This window comes from Hemicordylus capensis, chromosome 3 (assembly GCF_027244095.1).
Source record: "Hemicordylus capensis ecotype Gifberg chromosome 3, rHemCap1.1.pri, whole genome shotgun sequence".
Taxonomy (NCBI): Eukaryota; Metazoa; Chordata; class Lepidosauria; order Squamata; family Cordylidae; genus Hemicordylus; species Hemicordylus capensis.
Window position 1 is genome coordinate 106335483 of NC_069659.1, and position 21303 is coordinate 106356785.

General features: G+C 42.9%; 1 protein-coding gene across 1 annotated transcript; it reads left to right on the forward strand.

Moving 5' to 3' along the window:
• The first annotated feature begins 9524 nt into the window (after window positions 1-9524).
• On the forward strand, window positions 9525-19490 carry TASL (TLR adaptor interacting with endolysosomal SLC15A4). The gene is made up of 2 exons (XM_053312236.1): window positions 9525-9703; window positions 18602-19490. The coding sequence occupies exons 1-2, from the start codon at window positions 9555-9557 to the stop codon at window positions 19476-19478; spliced, it is 1026 nt and encodes a 341-aa protein (XP_053168211.1). The 5' UTR covers window positions 9525-9554; the 3' UTR covers window positions 19479-19490.
• The last annotated feature ends 1813 nt before the right edge of the window (window positions 19491-21303 follow it).

Here is a 21303-nt window from a genome sequence, read left to right on the forward strand (position 1 = left end):
AGAGGAAGCACCCAGCCAACCTTTTTCTGCTCCAAAAAAGCAAACAAATGTCACCACAAGGAATGAGGCTATTCACATCCCTGACCAAAATCTTATTTTCATTTTCTTATACTGAGTCTGCCATTTTATTTTCCATCCTGGAGACTCTCCTTCCACCATAGGCAGAAGTGATCCCATCTGCTCAGCTCCTTTAGGGCCCAATGCCTGGAAGAAGCAGTGACCTTTCCGGGAGTCTCAAGACCCAAATAGAGCACTCAAAGGAACGGCTTGCCCTCCTAAAACCCAGAGGAGGGGAGCCACCCACACGGCTTGCCCCGCTACGCCCACAGGGGGCAAGCCAAGCCACCGCACCCCACGGGGGAACGGCTCACCCTCCTAAAACCCAGAGGAGGGGAGCCACCCACACGGCTTGCCCCTCTACGCCCACAGGGGGCAAGCCAAGCCACCACATCCCATGGGAAAACAGCTCGCCCTCCTAAAAACCCAGAGGAGGGGAGCCACCTACGGCTTGCCCTGCTATGCCCACGGGGGGCAAGCCACCACACACTCCACCCTACCTTGGTAGAGAGGAGCTCCACCAGAGCTGCGGACAAGCCCAGTGAGGTTTCTTTTTTCCCCTGCAGAAGGATGCCAGACCACCTGGAAACCCCCAGAGGACACCCTAGATGATGTGCCACCTCCCACCCACAAGTTGAGACCAGGTTCCCCCGCTCTCCTGGCTTGGACTCTATCCTGGACTCTGTCCAGATTCACATATGCGTGGAACTGAAGGAGGACTTGCATACATTGGCAATGCCTTGCAGCTCGCGACTAACTCAGATGGACGGCTTGCTGTCTTGCCCTGCATGTATGTATGAACGTATGTATGTAACCTCCCGCCTCAGGAACGTGATCTATAACATATCTGCATGCTAAACGAACCATGCCAGCACAGTGGCTGACCACGCCAGGAACTCCTGCTGACAACACCCCTGGAGGACTCCCTGGACCTGGAGAAGACCCTCCGCCATCAAGGACCCACGCCCAGAGGCTGCAATTGGCAGAAGAAGACTGGCACGGCCCTGCCGGCCTCACGCAAGGTGAGGCTGGGATCTGTCCCTCTCTTGGACCTTTTGGACATTGCTCTCACTGAACTCTCCTAACCGGACTATACCCAAACCCAAAGGAACTTGTGTACAGTGCTACAGTGGTCCCTCTACTTACGAAATTAATCCGTTCCAAATGCACATTTGTAAGTCGAAAAGTTTGTAAGTCGAAAAGCGGTTTCCCATAGGAATGCATTGGGAACGGATTAATGCGTTCCGGAACCTAGAAAAAAGACCCAGACCCCCAGTAAGGCTTGCAAACTGCACAGGAACATTTCTTTTCAAGAATAAACAGGCAGTAAACAGGCAGGCAAGTCAAGGAAACCGCATGTAAAATTCGTAAGTCGAGGAAACCCCATCTAAAAATTTGTAAGTCGAAAAAACCGCATCTAAAACCGGATCTAAAACTGCCATTTGTAACTCAAAAAATACTTATGTTGAGTAGTTCGTAAGTCGAGGGACCACTGTATATTCTCTCTACCATTACAACCACACATTCGTTAGTACACGGCCATGTTTTATCGGGAAATTCTATTCACTGTTGCTTTTGTAAACCATATGTTAAACATTCTCTAATAAAAGTCAATCTGTTCCAAGATTTGTGTTTTTATGCCATATCTTTAGATTGCCTTATCAATGGACATCAGTCCCTCATTCAAGTCTTTCTAAACTTGAGCCTCTGTTTGATTTATTCATTCCTTACATTTTCATTTTAAATCTTTTAAATTAATTCTTTGTCCTTTTTTCTTGCCCTATTAGACTGTGCTTAGATCTTATATATGCTTTATAAATAACAACTTCTTCATTTATTATTATTATTATTATTATTATTATTATTATTCTATAAAAAGGACTCATAGATAAAAATCCCCAGTCAGCTAAAACTGTCATCATTACTGTTTTGAACTTTACTAATTGTCCATCTTTCATATCATTCTCTCAACACAGCTGCATAGAAGTAACTTCTATGACTTTATATACCCTGCAGTGCTCTTAACAGGAATAATCATTGTTATCCTCATAATCTTTGATTTCCCCTATTAATAAGGAATATGGATTTTGTTTAAGATAAAAATGGAGTATGTATGCTACTGCAAAAGCAACTCTAAATCATATAAATGCAGATTAATACTGTTCTTGAAATGGCATCCTACAAGTTATGTGAGAGAGAGCACTGATATTATCTTGTTTTAATTATTTCAATTATTTTAAACTACATTTGATATTACTACATTGAGAGATTTCACATATATTGTGAACAAGGTCCATTGTGTAATTATTTTGAAATGGATGCCTGCTGATGTTCCATAATAGTTTATGATAAGAAAAGACAGGAGAAGGGGTGGGAAGAGTTCAGGAAACCGAATTAAATACATTGTGTACAGAAGGGAAAAAGAGAGGAAAGGAGCATACATTTTAACTATCACTAGGTGGCTCCAACCACCTAACTACATCTCAGAGCATAGCTGATGTTATCAGAACTTAGACTGCACAAGTGCTGCTTGCACATCTCATTTAGTGGCTCATTGGATATTGTTTTAAAAACAACTCTGAAAAAATATACTATAGGTACATTAAACATTCAATTGTACTGAGCCAGTGGCCCCTTGCCCCAGTGCATAAGCAACTTGTGGAATTCTCTGCCACAAGATGTGGTGACAGCCAACAACCTGGATGGCTTTAAGAGGAGTTTGGATAACTTCATGGAGGAGATGGCTATCATCGGCTACTAGTCAGAGGGCTACAGGCCACCTCCAGCCTCAAAGCAGGATGCCTCTGAGTACCAGTTGTGGGGGAGTAACAGCAGGAGAGAGGGCATGCCCTCAACTCCTGCCTGTAGGCTTCCAGCAGCATCTGGTGGGCCACTGTGTGAAACAGGAAGCTGGACTAGATGGGCCTTGGGCCTGAGCCAGCAGGGCTGCTCTTATGTTCTATATATTATAGGTATACTATAGTACTATATACTATAGGTATATTAAGACACTCCATTGTACTCTAGCCAGTGGCCCCTTGTCCCAGTGCTGCACGCTGCATGCACGTGCCCCAGCCTCCACTCCAGTGTCTGATGTAAGACAGAAGAGGTTAGTCCAGCACCAAGAGGAGAATCCTCTCCTCTTCTGGATTCTGGAGCCTGCCTGCATCCTGAAAGGACATGAAAGGGTAAAGAAACATTCCACTATCCCAACATTCCACTATCAAGTTCTAGAAGAGCAAAAACCCAGCTGCTTAGAACATGTGCTAAAATCTGTTATTAAACTATAATGGGTTATCTCCCAGGAGCTCTTGTTTTGTGAGGCTGTAAGAAGAACCCTCTCACAGACACAACAAGTTCACCTTGTTGTTACCCAACAAGTTCACCCTGTGGTGACTCATAAAACTAGCCACAAAAAACTGTAAGTCTCTCTCTGCATAGTCACTCTCAGAGGAGAGGACCATAATCTCATATACCCTTTGAGAGACATTTACTGATGGGAGAGGCAACTGGAAGACAGAAGCAGTGCACAATTCCTTGCTAGCCTCGCCCCCTTCCTTGCACTGGATTGTGAGAGAAATGTCACCACTTCTGATTTTGCAGACATATGTCTTGGGAAATCAGAGGCAATGACAGTTAAGAGGTAATGACATGCATAAGCAGGAAGGAACACCTGAAACATGGGTTGGGTAAGACTTTTTCCTGCCAGGTTTCTTGAGGAAAAGATGCAATGATGTTATGGTTGGGGAGTATGTGCTTCCCAGAAGCTAGATCAAGGTGCACCTGGTTTCCTGGGTTCAAAAAGCAGGTCATCCCAGTCCTATAGAAACTTGGGCAATAATGGAATTCTCATTTCCTTTCTAATCTGCTCAGTGTTAGTCCTTTCTCACTCATCATTTTAAGACAAGGCAATGAAGATTCTTTTCTACTGCACCAGTTACTCCCTGCTTCTGGTATGCCAGCAACATTCCAATAATACCTACCATGCATTTGGTTTAGTATTCCTGGTTAGCAACTGAATTATATCCCTAGTTAGCAACTAATTTTTAAAAGGGACTCATGGCCCTGCAATTGACTGAGATTCAGTTGGTAGAGACAAGAGACAGGGCCTACTCCCCTCAGCTGCCCTCCCAGAAGAACTTTGCTATGCTCCCTCCCTTGATTGACTGATTAGGTGCCATCAAGTCAGTGTTGACTCTTAGCGACCACAAGAGCCCCTCCCTTAAGTTTTAATTAATTAAAAAATTTCTCAAAACCCATCTGTTTAGAGAGCCTTTTAAAAAATTTTAATGATAAATTGGTTTATTGTTTATTTTATCTTTATTCATTTGTCTTTAATTTGTTTTAATTTATTTTATTCTATGCTGTGTTTTATTTGTTTCATTGTCTTAAACTTTATATTACTTTTTATGTATTTTATTTTTTATTTTATTACTTCTTTATTACTTTTACTGTTGTGAGCCTACCTGAGCAGTATGTACTGGAGGGCTGGTTATACATACTTTTGATGATGATGATGATGATGATTAATCAATCAATCAATCAATCATTTGAACCAAACAAGGATTGAAAGACCAGCATCACTGGCTTCACTTATTAACTCATTCCCATTTTAAAAAAAAATCTTATTTTTCCACTTAACCTCCCTTACATTTGCCTGTGTTTTGGCTAACACAATCTGAGCAGCTGAAGTGCATAAGGGAAATACTCTTATAGTTCTTACAACTCTTATTCCTTACCTTTTCACACTGAGTGAGGTAGTATTAAAAAGGACTTTTCCCACTGTCTCAGTTTGGGAGACAGTGACTTTGAAGTGGATAATAGTGTGTCCGGAGGATGACATTCCTTGGGATCAAGTATTATGCTTGAGGTTGAATGGGAAGTCTTTAAGGAATGAATTTGGCCTCTGGGTCCATTTACCTCTCCCTGAAATTGGTGACAGGCATCTAATAGGACTCTGCATGGATGAAATTAGTGTATCAATATTGATACAATGCAAGTGATTAACCTAATAAATACCTTCTTGGGGTGGATGGGGTGAAGCAAGGATGTCAGTCATATAACTCTTCTCTTTCCCCTGCCCCCTCAGCATTTTTCATATATGGCACATCACCAGATTCAACAAATTGAGCAAATTTTGTGATATCACAACAGAGAAACGCAGCATGAAAACAGCGCATCAGATGAAGTTCTATACAGCCCAATATGACATGGAAAATATCATCCTGGGTGGTGCCAATATTAGCAATTTTGCACCAAAACTGATACAATGAAAATGACGCTGATAGAGACTGTAACAAATAAGATCTGATTATTGTTCCAATTCAATGCACAGCCCTTGTATAGAGATATACTGTATCTATATCTATATATTGCCCTAGAACAGTACTATTGATAGGTTGCAGAGTAACTTTTAAAATGAAGCCTGGGGAATAGCCGACGGGAGCTAGGCATTATCCAGTTCAGCAAAAGCCATCCTTTAAAGTGCGAGGGTGCAAAGGATTCAGATAAAACAGAAGGGGACAGAGCAGAACCGCATAAAAAGCAGACAGGAGCTTGTGCCAACTGGTCAAAGGGTCAAATGAAAGATAGCATATATCAGGTGAGAGATTCAGCGTATAGGTGCTTACATGCCAATTCCAGAAGCCTCCGAGCCAAGATGGGAGAGCTGGAGCGCTTGGTTGCTAACACAGAAATAGCTATAGTGGGCATAACAGAAACATGGTGGAACAGTGAGAACCAGTGGGACACTGTTATCCCTGGATATAAACTCTATAGAAAGGACAGGGAGGTGGAGTAGCACTGTATGTTAAAGAAGAGATAGAATCTAACAAGCTAGAAAACTTAGGTGGACTGGAGTCCTCCACAGAAACCCTGTGGGTGGCAATACAAGGCCTGAAAGGGAACATGCTACTCGCTCTGCAAACCCGGTTTTAGGGGACGGGTACTTAGGCAGGTTAACTGCCTGGAAGCCACTGGGCTCACCTGGGAGCCCGGTGGCTCCCACGATCAGGCAAAATTGGGGTAGGCTCCCCTAGCCCGATTTTGCCTGATTGTGGGAATAACCCCATAGACTGGGGAAATTCACAGTCAGGTAATGACAAAGAGGTCAAATTTCTAGATATGCTGAATGACTGTGCCCTAGAACAGTTAGTCTTGGAACCAACCAGAGAAAAGGCGACCTTGGAATTAATCCTGAGTGGCACCCAGGACCTGGTGCATGATGTCAGCGTCATCGACCCTTTAGGGAACAGTGACCATAGTGCAATCAAATTCAGCATACATGCAGGGAGAGAATCACCAAGGAAGTCTAATACAGACATTTTGAATTTCAGAAGAGAAACTTCTCCAAAATTAGGAGTATGGTGAAAAGAAAGCTGAAAGGGAAAATCAGGAGAGTCACTTCGCTCCAGAATGCATGGAGTTTACTCAACACCACAATACTAGAAGCCCAGTTAGATTGTTTACCCCAAAGGAGGAAAGGTACCACTAAGTCTAGGAGGATGCCAGCATGGCTAACAGGTACCGTCAAGGAAGCCATAAAAGGGAAGAAGACTTCATTCTGAAATTGGAAGGCCTGTCCAAATGAAGAAAACAGAAAGGAACACAAACTCTGGCAAAAGAAATGCATGGTGACAATAAGGGAGGCAAAAAGAGAGTTTGAGGAAGATTTAGCTATAAGTACCAAGGGAAATAACAAAAAACTTCTTTAAATACATCATAAGCAGGATACCTGCCAGGGAGGCGGTTGTACCATTAGACAATGAGGGAGTGAAAGGGATTATTACGGAAGTTATGGAGGTTGCCGAGAAGCTAAATGAGTTCTTTGCATCTGTCTTCACGGCAGAGGGTACTGAGCATATACCTGTTCCTGAAACAGGCTTTTCGGGGATGGAGGCTAAAGAACTGAGTCAGATAGAAGTGACAAGATGTTCTAAACTGTCTGGAAAAATGGAAAACTAACAAATCGCCAGGGCCGGATGGCATCCATCCAAGAGTCCTCAAAGAACTCAAATGTGAAATTGCCAACCTCCCTGCAATCGGGCTCTGTACCGGAGAACTGGAAAGTAGCAAATGTAACACCGATTTTCAGACAGGGATCCAGGGGTGATCCGGGAAATTACAGACCAGTTAGCTGGAACGTCCATTCCAGGCAAATTGATGGAAAGCATCCTCAAGGGTAAAATTGTAAAGCACATAGAAGCACAGGCCCTGCTTGGAGTGAGCCAGCATGGCTTCCACAAAGGTAAATCTTGCTCACCAACCTTTTGGAGGTTTTTTTAGAGTATAAACAAATGTGTGGATCAAGCTGGTCCAGTTGAAATAGTATACCTGGACTTCCAAAAACCTTTTGACAAAGTTCCTCATCAAAGACTCCTGAGGAAACTTAGCAGTTATGGGATAAGGAGACAAGTACATGTGTGGATTGCTAACTAGTTAAAAGACAGGAAACAGAGGGTAGGTATAAACAGAGAGTTTTCACAATGGAGGTAAGTAAAAAGTCGGGTCCCCCAGGGATCTGTACTGGGGCCGGTGCTTTTTAATTTATTCATAAATGATCTGGAAGAAGGGATAAGAAGTGAGGTGGCCAAATTTGCAGATTATACCAAACTCTTTCAGGTAGTGAAATACAAAACTGATTGTGAGAAGCTCCAAAAGGATCTCTCCAAACTGGGGGAGTGGGTGACAATATGGCAAATGTAGTAAAATGGCAAATGTACAGTGTTGGCAAGTGTAAAGTAATGCACAATGGGATGAAAAACCTCAACTTCAAGTATACGCTGATGGGATCTGAGCTGTCGGTGACTGACCAGGAGAGGGATCTTGGGGTCGTGATGGACAGCTCATTGAAAGTGTTGACTCAATGTGCAGCAGCTGTGAAAAAGGTCAATTCCATGCTAGGGGTCATTAGGAAGGGGATTGACAATAAAACGGCGAATATTATAATTTCCTTATACAAAACTATGGCGCAGCCACACCTGGAGTACTGCATACAATTCTGGTCACCACATCAAAAAAAGGACATTGTGGAACTGGAAAAGGTGCAGAGGAGGGCAACCAAGATGATCAGAGGCCTAGACCACCTTCCTTATGAGGCAAGGCTACAACACCTGGGCTTTTTAGTTTAGAAAAAAGACGACTGCGGGGAGACATGATAGAGGTCTATAAAATCATGCATGGGGTGGAGAAAGTGGATAGAGAGAAATTCTTCTCCCTCTCTCATAACGCTAGAACCAGGGGTCATCCCATGAAATTGATTGCCAGGAAATCTAGGACCAACAAACAGAAGTACTTTTTCACACAACGTATAATCAACTTGTGGAATTCTCTGCCACAAGATATGGTGACAGCCAACAACCTGGATGGCTTTAAGAGGGGTTTGGATAACTTCATGGAGGAGAGGTCTATCATCAGCTTCTAGTTAGAGGGCTAAAGACCACCTCCAGCCTCAAAGGCAAGATGCCTCTGAGTACCAGTTCCAGGGGAGTAACAGCAGGAGAGAGGGCATGCCCTCAACTCCTGCCTGCGGCTTCCAGCGGCATCTGGTGGGCCACTGTGCAAAACAGGATGCTGGACTAGATGGGCTTTGGGCCTGATCCAGCAGGGCTGTTCTTGTGTTCTTATGGATTTCATCTTCTAAAAATATCTGTAAAGCTACAACTTTTCAATTGAATGCCAAAATTCTAACATGCCATGTTTTCTATTTTTATCAGTTTTACCAGTTAAATGATTAAAAAACAATACATACATTATAAATTTCAGTTAAATATGACAAAAAATAGCATCTAGAATCACAGCTGAATACCTGTTAACTACTTTAGTATGATGAAGCAGTGTAAATGTTACAGCTTTGTAAAGCAATTATCTTTTGAAAGCTTCACATAAAGCTGCTTGGCAAAGATCATGATTACAGTCTTATACTTATGTCAATTCACATGTCTGTGAAGGGGTACCTCTCTGGTTTTAAAAATCTTTTTAATTACTCTAAAAAGGACTCTGGTTGCATATAAAACTGTCACCAGTCAGAGAGATGGCTAATGCTGAGGTATTAAGAATGCTATCACAAACTCTACGATCAAAGTTGATCATACCAGTTTCATCTGCTCATGGCTCAGTTTCAGGGTTTTTCCTCCTAGCACTCTTTACACCAATGTTTTGTGTCTGCAAAGAACCATCTAGCAGAGTTGTTCCTAGATGGCTCTTTGAATACATAAAACAACCATGAAAAGAATGGGTTGTTTTTTAAAAAAAATGAAAAATATTCTGTTAGTTTTCAGTGGCTGCAATCCCAAAATGTTGGCTGATAATATGTGGCAGCGAACTATTTTAACAAGTGACAGTTCCACAGAAAGGTTTTGTGTGGGGACCAAAAGAGGAAGAAAGAAGTTGTAGTCATATGACACCAGAACGTTACTTCTAAGCTCTTCCTCTGCTCTGGTCAGGGATTTCCGTTTAAGAACTAAGCACTGGAAATAAAGCCACCGACATGGCAGCAAATGAAACTAGTTACCCATATGCTACATTTATGGAAACAGGATGTTGCACAAGAAATGTTTAAGATACCCAAACACTGCTCAGCATTTCTGCACACCACCACTCACTGCTGCTTATTTCTTGCCTTCAAGAAGCATCTTATTTCCTCAAGGTAGGCAAAAACTAGAATATACCATGCATAAATTATGTGCCTTCTTGCACCTGGCTTGGATTTTCTGCTGTGTTTCTTTAAGGCACATGTCTTTTGATGATGCCTGTACAATTCAGTGAAGGGAAACTTACGTTTGTACAGATTTTTTTTCCTTAGCGGGCAGACAGACAGAGGGAAAGCTTGAGGAGAAACACTTCACTTAAATTCTTTTATAAGAAATACATTTGGCGGGGTGGAATTGAAGATATGGGCTATTCATTTTGGCAAAGAGGAGTTCAGGAAAATTAGAAGAGAACTCCTCAAATGCTTAGTGGGGATTTACACCCCTGATTTTGCTTACAGTATAAACTGGAAATTAAATCAATTTAATTGAGCATCTGGGGGGAGATGTAAAATGTGTCCTATTGAGAAATGAGGTGTAAATTTCTGCAGACACTTTGCTGTACCTTGTTAATATTTTTGTAATCTTCTCCATCCGCTTTCATAATAATGAATAAAGGTAGCTATCCATGTACCTTAAATATATATATGGTTGAATCTCTAAGATGCTGTGCTATGGTGCATTCTTAAATAGATGATGTTTTTAGGGAATGCCGATATTTATGAGCATGTATTTATGTTTCAGAATGTGTTTCCATTTAGGTTCATGTCATATCCAGAGGCGTAACTAGGGAAAATAGCGCCTAGGGCAAGCACTGAAATTGCGCCCCTGTCCAAACAGGAATGATAGGACTTGTAGTCAACAATATCTGGAAATCCCTGTTAAAAGGAACACTGTACCATCTAGACATGGTTGTTGATCAAAACCTGAAAACATGAGCCATCTCTGTAAAAGACTTAGAACAACAGTCAGGAGTTATGTGAGGATTCCAAGTGTCATTTTCTCTGTCTCATCTCATTCTTTAAAAAACATGACTTTGTCCTAGAGGATCACCTGCCCAAATAGCCACTAGCAAAATAGGAGAAGAAGAAGGTGGTGGTGGTGGTGGTGGTGTGTGTGTCTATAAACCAGTGAATGATTCCTGCCAGCCTTTGTCTTATGATGACTGTTGGCTCATGATGGGGTATATGTGCATTCGCCACACTAGTGCTTACTTTGACACCAAGAGGGAGGAGGATACATTAGTTTGCCACACTAGAAAGAGGAATTTGCAACAGGAGCAGACAGCCAAGTTCTGCCAGGGCCAAAACCAGCCCCTGCCAGACTAAGAAATCATTGTAATTTGCCCCTTCCTGTCACAAGCAGTGTGCTGTTCTTTTATTATTGTCTCTAACTCTCAGATATCCCAGTCATGGATGGAAAATTCAGGGTCAATTTACAAGAGACACATTTTCTACATGGAAGTTTCTTCTGTGCAGGTGTTGTGCAGAAACCCACGTGTAGTGACCGCCAGGGGCATAGCAAGATTGGAATGGGCCAAGATGAGATTTTAAAATGGTTCCCCAGCCCCTCAAAGTCCAGGGCCTCCACACACCCCAGGCTCCCAAGGATTTAAGTCTGATATTTCAAAATAAGTATGCTGCCTGGAAATACATTTCACTGAATACACACATGCACACTTCACAGTATATAGTGATATACATTGAGTACTATATATTTGTGCTACTTTTAATGCCTAGAACACACTAGCAACACTAATTATTAAAATGGCCCCCTCGCTGCAGATTAGCAAAGGAGACTTTCAACCATGCAGGGTGAGCCTATGTTTGTTTTCTCAGAATTCTGAACAAATTCAGTAAAGTTTGATTCCAAGAGGTTTTTCACACCAGGCTTTTAAAGCCCTTTAACACACATCTCCTCTGGAATGGAGGTGCTGCATTCACATGTTGGCCAGATTTATCCTGAAGTCCCTGCAAGTTATTGGGGAGCAGTTCACACACAAGAAAAATAAAATAAAATAAAATAAAATAAAATAAAATAAAATAAAATAAAAGCACAACACATGCTTCACAGTTCTCACTCAGACCTTCTGGGTTGCAAAACAACTTGAACATAAGTGCATTTATGAATGAATGAATGAAAATAAATAAAATATACTTGTTCCAGAAGTTTTTGTAATTTTCTGCCCTGAAACAAGCCACTTATAGGCCTTTTAAGATAGTTTTTGTTTTTAAAGCCAGCACATTTTTCAGTCTGTTTTAAATTAAATATTCAGGGACTTCTCAGTCTCTCTCCCCCATATCAAAGCCCTATGGCAAGCAGATCCCTATATATGGTGGTGGGGGGGTGCAACCACAAAAAGGAATTCACAGCCTACCTGGCAAAAGCTGTGCTGGATGGTCTGGGCAGAGGGTCTGCTGCTGCTGCAGAGAACTCTGCCTGCTTCCTCCTTTCTGGCTTGCTTGGCCTGCCAAGTACAGGCTTCAGGGAGGCCTACTCGAAGGCCTCTCTGGAAGCCCCACTCTGGAGGCAGGAGAGAAGAGCTCTGCAGTTTGCAGGCCTTGCCGATCCTAGGCCTCGCCGATCAGCTGGAGGCAAGTGGCTGAGGGGCCCTGGGGCTGGGCAGGTGGGCAATGGGGTGGGGGTGGCAGGAGCTGGTGTGGCACCCCCACCTCAGTGGCGCCTAGGGCACGTGCCCTCCCCCTCCCCCCAGTTCTGCCTATGGTCATATCCATGCATTCTCTTCTGTAGTAGATAACCATTTCTGGAATATCTATTGGTCTCCATCAGAAAATACAAGCAATTCCATGAAAGATGTAACTAATTACCTGAATTACAATAATCCATCAATAGTGTGTACACACACACACACACACACACATTCATAAGACTGACATTCTGTTTCAATGTACATAAATCTGAAAAAGCAATTGCACCAATATTACAATATACAAGAATGAACCCACAACATTTTGTGGGTATGCCTTTTTATTCCCCCCCCCAAAAAAAATCATAAAGGCACTCCCTAATTACATGCTTACGAACATAAAGGGGACATGCAAATGCCCAGAAACACAGAGCACATTCACAGAGGACAACCCAAGTAGATTTGGAAGGTACTTACCATGAACAGAAACATGCAGAGAACACCCACCATGCACCCAAGCATGCAGAAAGCATGAACACATAGAGGACTAACTCTGCACATACATGTAATTCCCACATTATTTTTTAATATACCATTTTTGACTACAGTGTGATGTATCTATTATTTTCCATAATGAACAGATTTTTGGTTTTTGCTGAATGTATCCTCAACATTATCATGTTCTAGATTACATGGAATAGATTACAGTTCTTAGTATTCAGAAGACATGCTTACTTATCATGCAAAAATACAGATAAAAACCACACATGAATTTACTTTGTCTAAAAAGCATGTGAAAATTAAACAAGCTATATGCTAAGCAAGACTGAAGAATGATAATATGCTGCCTTAATCCGCAATGTTCATAGGTCAAATTTATCCTTTATTCTTCAGGACCACAACATCCCATCCCAAGCTTCTAAGCCTGTCAAATGGGAAAGTTGCAGGGGGGGGATGCCCTCTTTCCATTGTGTCCCTTGTTCCCCCCTCCTGGCAATCTGGAGAGAAAGGGTATGGGATGGCAAGAGGGGCAATATGTGATTTGCTCTCTGAAGTGAATCAGTAAGGAAGTATTTTCACAAGCATATGCAGTCACGGTGGCACCATAAACTGGGCAACCCGATTACATTGCTGGGAAGATAAGACATGGCAGGGTAGTGATACTTGGGGGGACAGGTTTAAAAGGCAGCCCCACCCAGGAATTCTTGAATGGCTCCACTCTATGTTTTGTACAATAAAGTTGGGGAAGGGGGCCCAAGCCCCTTTCCCTTGGGTTAATGTGTGGTTCCTAGGCTTACTCATGAGAAGAACCGTCCAGCAGGAGCAGCATTGCCTCAAGTGACAGGGAAGATTCCTCCTTTGCGTTGATGATGGATGCTGCTCCAGAGTGGTCCGCTCTCTCATGAAAGTGGAAGGGCATGGGGATACCCATTCACAGCTCATGAGAAGAACTGTCTGGGGGGTGAGGACAGGGGAATTGGGCTTAATTGCTAATAATGTGCGATGATAGCCCTTCTCCCATGGATCACTTTCTCATGAGTGTGTTAGCCCATGGAGACACGCTGGCCCAGATAGCAGATGCCAACCAGCCTGGCTGCTCAGCACAAGCAGGCTGCAGCAATGGGTACCCAGGCAACACTAGGGATGTGAATGGAACCGATTGCATGCCATTCGAAGGGATTGAAATGACTTTCCCCTGCCAAGGGCTGGTGGTCCATTAATTTCAAAAAGGCACGACTGCATTTGGCATGCCCCCTTGAAGATTGTAGTCAATGGCTACTGCCCTGCTGACGTTCTGACGCCTTGCCCACAGTCTGGAGATGCAAGCACTACGGAGCTTGCTGGGATGTGGCCTTGGCGGACAAGGAAGAGGCAGGGGCTCCCCTACCCTGCAGCTGAAGGCTGCCAGGCTGCAGTTGGATGAATGTCTGTGCTGCGATTGACGGTTACAAAAATTAACCACAGGTTTGGCAAACTCTGGTTTCATGTTATATGCGAGTGCATGTTATGGGCCAGTGACTGAAAATATTGGTGTTCAAGTCAATTCCACATGGGCTTTGCAGGAGATGTTACATTTCTACATGTGTACATTACCCTTCCTTTGTCCACTCTTCCATATGTCAAAGTGATGAGCAGAGACTGTGTCCACTGTCTATTATATTCAGGAAGGGCAGCTGTAGGCAATGCGTGTGTACATCTGGGCTACTTATTTTCCAGCTGCAATTTATTTTATTCAATTTCTTTTCCAACTGCAGAACTTTCACAAATGCACAAAGAATTGCTGGAACTTAAAATACAAGACAATAATATGTTGGCTTTAAAAAGGGCTTAGACAAATTCACGGAGGACACAACTATCAATGGCTACTAGTCTGAGGGCTATAGGCCACCTCCAGCCTCAGAGGCAAGATGCCTCTAAATAACAGTTGCAGGGAAGCAACAGCAGGAGAGAGGGCATGCCCTTACCTCTTGCCTGTGGACTTCCCAGAGACATCTGGCGGTTTACTGGGTTTCTGTATTAAACAATATGCTAGACTAGATAGGCCTTGGGTCTGATCCACCAGGGCTGTTTTTATGTCCTTAATGTGGAACAAATGCTATAAAATGAACCTGCATTCCACAAATTAGAACAGCAGAGCTGTATTGAAATTCAGAAATTAGAACAAACTCTATTTGCAAAATTATTGGTATTTACTTATATGCTTTGCGAAAAAGGGATCTGTTTTGTTTCCCTAATACTGTTGCCCTTCCTTTCCTCACCCATATGCCTTCCAATTTATTTTCCTTTAGGGCAAGCACAGTGTTGGTAATATAAAGAAGTAGTCGTAGCATAAACATCACCTGTGTTCAATTGTTCTAGGGCAGGCCCTGCCAAAAAGTCAGTCTGCTGAGATTTCCCTGCAGATTAATGAAATATCTGTAAGATAGGACAGATGTATTTCTGAACAAACAACTCACAAGGTGCTGGGCAGGCATCAGCTGCCAGCATTGTAGGGCAGCTCCTGAGGACCCAGGGTTCTCAGAAGGACCCATTGTGATCCCAGAGGTCACCTTTGTGCCCATAGCCTTTGTATGTTTGTGGCAGAGTGACTTTTTGGGGTCACCCAAATTGGGGCGGGTCCATAGAAAGCTGGAGCTTGGAGCCAGTCCTCTGTCTTCTGATTCCAGACTTCGTGGCCTTTATCTCTATTTGTTAAAGTGATGAGCAGAGGCTGTGATCTGATTGTGAATAATAAGTCTTTTAATATGTGGCTAGGTCTTTCTGGATAATGTTTAACTCCGCAATTGCACTCCTCTTCTTGCCGTCCTCTTCCACCTCTGTTTACTCCTAGACTCTGTGCCTCCTTCTCAGATTTTCTTGTTATAAGGCTTCTTAGCATCCTTTTGATTTTTCTTTATTCCTCTGCCTTTAACTCAGCTCCATTGACTGTACTACAATCCCAGCTAACACTGGTATTTAATGAAGCAATACTTTAGCCCTGGTTTAATTGAATATCTATCCAGTCCTAGATGGTACAGAATGTACTGCAAAATTCCTGGCCCTGCAGGCCTGGCACAAAGTCAAATATTCCACCTGTCCTGTGGTTCAGCCACTTCTATGTTAGGTCTGAATAATGAAACTAACAGTTTCAGTTCAGCCCCTTTCCACCTTATGGCAGGGAAAGAGAAGTGAAAGTGATTTACTTCAAAGTTCTATACATCACCAGTGAACACAGGCATGATGATGTATTAAAAATATTTCAGTGAAAGACTGGACAAACGTTCATCACTGATAAATTCAGACAGCTGTGCTCAGAATGCAATAAGACATTTAGGCACACTGGTTAAGGATTTGCTCTGCAATTCTCCCCACTCCCCAATAATTAGTAATTATATTTAATGATCTAAAAATTATCTAAATTACTCAGCCTGACATATTTCTCTTCTCACATCTCCCTTATTCTTGAACTCACTTGTACTGTTCTAAACAAACTAAACTCATCTGCTATTTGCTCCCATTATTCAGTTCTCTCCTACGTGCATTTGTATTGTTTATACCACACTCTTCTAATGGTTAGAGCAGCCTCTGTCTCTCTTATCTCCTCTAGAAAACATGGCAAGGTATCACAATGTTCTAATGGTTAGAGTAGCCTCTGTCTCTCTTATCTCCTCTAGAAAACACAGCAAGGTATCACATTGGTATTTAGAAGAGAATGCAGCTATTTACTACTGAAATACTGAAGGAAGCAATGGTTAGACCACTCTTAAAGAAGCCTTCCCTGGACCCCTTAGCGATGGATAGTTACAGGCCAATCTCCAATCTCCCTTGGTTGGGCAAGGTGACTGAGAGGGTGGTGGCTGACCATCTCCAGGCAGTCTTGGAGGAAAGTGATTATTTAGACCCACTTCAAACTGGCTTTAGAGCTGGCTATGGGGTTGAGACAGCCTTGGTCAGACTGATGGATGACGTTTAACAGGGAATCGAAAGAGAGAGTGTAACTCTGCTGGTTCTTCTGGATCTCTTGGCGGCGTTCGATACCATCGACCATGGTATCCTTCTGGATTGCCAGGGGGAGTTGGGGATAGGGGACACTGCTTTGCAGTGGTTCTGCTCCTATCTCTCAGGTAGATTCCAGATGGTGGAGCTTGGTGACAGTTGCTCCTCAAAATGGGAACTGTTATATGGAGTTCTTCAGGGCTCCATTCTGTCACCAATGCTTTTCAATATCTACATGAAAGTGCTGGGTGAGGTCATCAGGACATTTGGTGCAGGGTGTTATCAGTATGCTGATGATGCTCAAATCTACGTCTCCTTTTCATCTTCAGGAAATGGCACTCATTCTCTAAATGCCTGCCTACAGGCAGTAGTGGGCTGGATGAAGGATAACAAATTGAAGCTGAATCCGAGCAAGACAGAGGTGCGCTTTGTGGGGGCTCAGAATCTGAGGAGTGAGATAGATCTCCCTGTGCTGGATGGGGTTACTCCCCCAGAAGGAGCAGGTGCACACCTTGGGAGTACTCCTGGACCCAGGCCTCACCCTGGTATCTCAGGTGGAGGCGATGGCCAGGAGTGCTTTCTATCAGCTCCGGCTGATTTGACAGCTGCGCCCATTCCTTGAAAAGAATGACCTCAAAACAGTGGTGCATCAGCTGGTAACCTCCCAGCTTGACTATTGCAATGTGCTCTACGTGGGGCTGCCTTTGTACATAGTCCGTAAACTTCAGTTAGTTCAGAATGCAGCAGCCAAGTTGGTCTCTGGGGCAAGCCGGAGAGACCATATTATGACTGTTTTGAAACAGTTGCACCGGCTGCCAATATGTTTCCAGGCAAAATACAAAGTGCTCATCATTACCTTTAAAGCCCTGAATTGCTTAGGTCCAAGTTATCTCAGAGAGCGCCTTCTTCTGCGTGATCCCCACTGCACGTTAAGGTCATCTGAGGAGGTCCGCCTGCAATTACCACCGGTTTGTTTGGTGGCGACTCAGAGGCGGGCCTTCTCTGTAGCTGCTCCTGGCCTATGGAATGCACTCCTGGCAGAAATCCGTAATTTGAGATCATTACTGTCCTTCACGAGAGCCCTTAAAACCTATCTGTTTGGCCTGGCCTTCCAGGGTATTTAAATGACTGAAAAACCATTTTAAATTGTTTTAAATTGCTGCCCTGATTATCTAGGGGTTTTTTTTTTTAGCTGTTTGAATTGTTGAATTTGTTTTATTCTGTTTTTATAGTTTGATTTTAACTGTTAACTTGTTTTAATTGTTTTTACTGTGTGGTAAACTGCCCTAAGCCATTTTGGAAGGGCGGTATATAAATCAAATAAATAAATAAATATTTATTTATTAATCCTTTATAAACCTCCAAGCTCCATCAGCCCTTGTTACCAGCCTTGCTTTTTCGGCAGGCACATATTAATTTTTCTGGACAATGATGAACATGGCATTGAACAATAGTGGCTGACATCCTAACAAAGTGGACATGTGCCAGGAAGACATGCCTGTGCTGCAGAGACCTTCTGAAGTATCAGAATGCAGACGCTCTGTAGGCAATTTTTTTCTGATCCTTGCTTTGCATGTAAATATATAACATCTCTGAGGGTGATCTATCTGTCTGTCTATCTATCTATCTATCTATCTATCATCTCCCTGAGGGCTGTAAAGTCCCTGAGGGCTTAGCAGAAGGTCATTTATGAGAGATGCAATGATTTGAGAAAATCTTCACATGCTCCCCTTCTGTGCAGCTAAGCAAGCTCTTTGCAGCTTGGGCATGTCTTCCTGTTGCATCCACTTTGATAGGAAGGATGCCAGCCACTTACCCAACCCGTGTGTGTTCTTGTTATCAAGCGTGTTGATGCAAACATCCTAAAGTGTCTCTGTTTTTTCTTATTCTAAAGCATGTTGTCAGAAGCGTATCTCTGTCGAATTCCATATCATGATCGTTTGAATGCCAAGCACTGCAGCAAGCCAGAAGAAACAGTACATGAGATGAGGTCTTTGAATGGTGTCACCTACACATCTACAGAGGAAACACAGGGCACAAATCTCTTTTGGAGATGTAGATCTGTTGGCAAGTTAATCTTCTCTGTCTGTTCCAAAGAAAGCAGGGACAGCAGAAGGCAGAAGGATTCACTGACCCAGGCTACTCCAAAGCCAGTATATGAAAAGCAGACATCTTCAGCTGTGGAAATCTGCATGGAATCTGCTGCAAGTAGAGACACTTATCTGGTTCCACCTTCCTGTAAAAGCATTTGTAAGAATTACAATGACCTGCACATAGCTGGTGATCAGGTGTTGCCGATGAGCTCAGTAAAAGCAGATTTTACTTATGACAGTGGGATAGGCCCATTCCTGGAATCATCAGAGATCCCACCGCCTGTGGAATCCATAGTAATGCCACATGCTGAAGTTCCTCACAAGCCAACCCAAGGGTATTCATCATGCTGGCGAGTGGGCAGCATGCAACACCAGCAGCCCCTCTCTAATTCCATACTGAATGATTACTTGGAGGAGAAGGTGGTGGAACTGTACAAGCAGTATATTATGGATGGCATGGGAAACAATGCATCACCCACACAGATTTTGGCATCAGAGTTCATCATGACCAATGTAGATCAAATTACCATGAAATTGTCACAAGACAAGAACATGAAGACCACCAAAGCCAAAGACATGGTCATTAATTGCTTACTGAGACTAGCTAGTGGGAAAGTGTCTACTGAAATCAGCACTCCTAGTCTTCAGTTTTCTGATTTCAGCACTGTAACTAAATAAAGGCCATCTGCAGCCGAAAATCTCTAAGACTCAAAACAGTTGGTTTTAGTTTCTGTGTACCCAAAAAAGCTTGGTTTGGAAATCACCCCCAAATTTTAGATGCTTCTTCAAATATAAATGATCCCTGCTCATTCCAAAAACCATATCTTAGGCTACCTCTCACCACATTTTATGACCCTCCTTCCCATACTCTTTCACTTGTCAATGTGCTCCTTAGCTTTCCTCTTCTAAACGGAACTAGTTTGGACTGTTCCCTACAGTTAATTTTTTATTATTTTTAATTTTTCCATTTATATTCCATTCTTCCTCTTTGGAGCCCAGAGCAGTATACATTTTTATGCTTATCCTCACAACAACCCTGTGAGGAAGGTTAGGCTGAATTATAAGTAATTGGCTTGGAGTCACACCATGAGTTTCATGGCTGAAAGAAAATTTTAATTAAGGTCTTTTGGTTTTAGTCCCAAACCCTAAACATTACACCATACTGGCTCTCCTATCTGATTTGAAGTTGAAATGTGAGAAGCACATTTTGTGAACATTTTCACCCCCACCAACATGAGTTCACCCTTTTTGCAGTGATTGTTCTTATCCCTTTTCAAAAAAGAAAAGATATGAAAAGGATAACAAGGGAGTGCACACACCAGCAGAAGTGGGAATTCATCCCCATTCCTGGTGCACATCTGAATACCCCAACTGAGATGTCCCAATGTGATCTGTAACGTGTGTGTGTGTGTGTGTGTGTGTGTGTGTGTGTGTGTGTGTAGCCCTCTGTTGGATGAGTAGGGGTATGCATTGAACTGGTTAACTGGTTTGGCCAGTTGAGTTCAGGGACTAGCCAACCGGGATCCAGTCCAGTTCAACTGGAGGATATATTTGTAAAGGGGAATCCAGAGAGGTTTTCACCCTTACAACTTCAGAGGTCCACCCCTGCTAACGTGGCAAAGGGGCACCTTTTAACGTGGTGATTCTCTTTATTGAGCAGGGGGAGAGTAACTGGCCGTATCCACCAGCAGCACAGTACTTCCAGGGACTGTTGCTGGTGTGTATCTCATGTTTCTTTTTAGATTGTGAGCCCATTGGGGACAGGGATCCATCTTATTTATTTATTTATTTATTTGTTATTTCTCTGTGTAAACCGCCCTGAGCCAAACATTCAGATATTTATTTAAAAAAGCAATGAGCATGTGGAGTACACAGTTAACAATCAATGGCGAGACACTTGGACAGGTTAGCATTAGAAGAGGCATTTTCCAAGGGGACTCACTATCCCCTCTGTTGTTTGTAATCGCCATGACCCCACTTTCACAAATACTAAACAAAACAGGCCTCGGATACCAAACATCTAAAACATCAAGTAAAATCAACCGTCTGCTGTACATGGACGATCTGAAGTTGTATGGAAAGTCCCAGTCAGAAATTGAATCATTGCTAAACACTGTCCATATATTCAGTAGCGATATAGCAATGGAGTTTGGACTAGACAAATGTGCTGCATTAAAAATGAAAAGAGGGAAAATAACAAAAACAGAAGGAATAGAACTACCCAATGGAAGCAACATCAAGAACCTGGAAGAGAAAGAACATTACAAATACTTGGGCATTCTCCAGGCTGATAACATTGCACACACTGAAGTTAAAAGAAAAATTGGAAGTGAATACATCAGGAGAGTTAGAAAAATCCTCAAGTCCAAACTCAATGGTGGGAACACCATACAAGCCATAAACACCTGGGCTATACCTGTGATCAGATACACTGCAGGAATAATAGACTGGACCCAGGCAGAGCTAGAGATGCTAGATCGTAAGACCAGGGAAATCATGACCA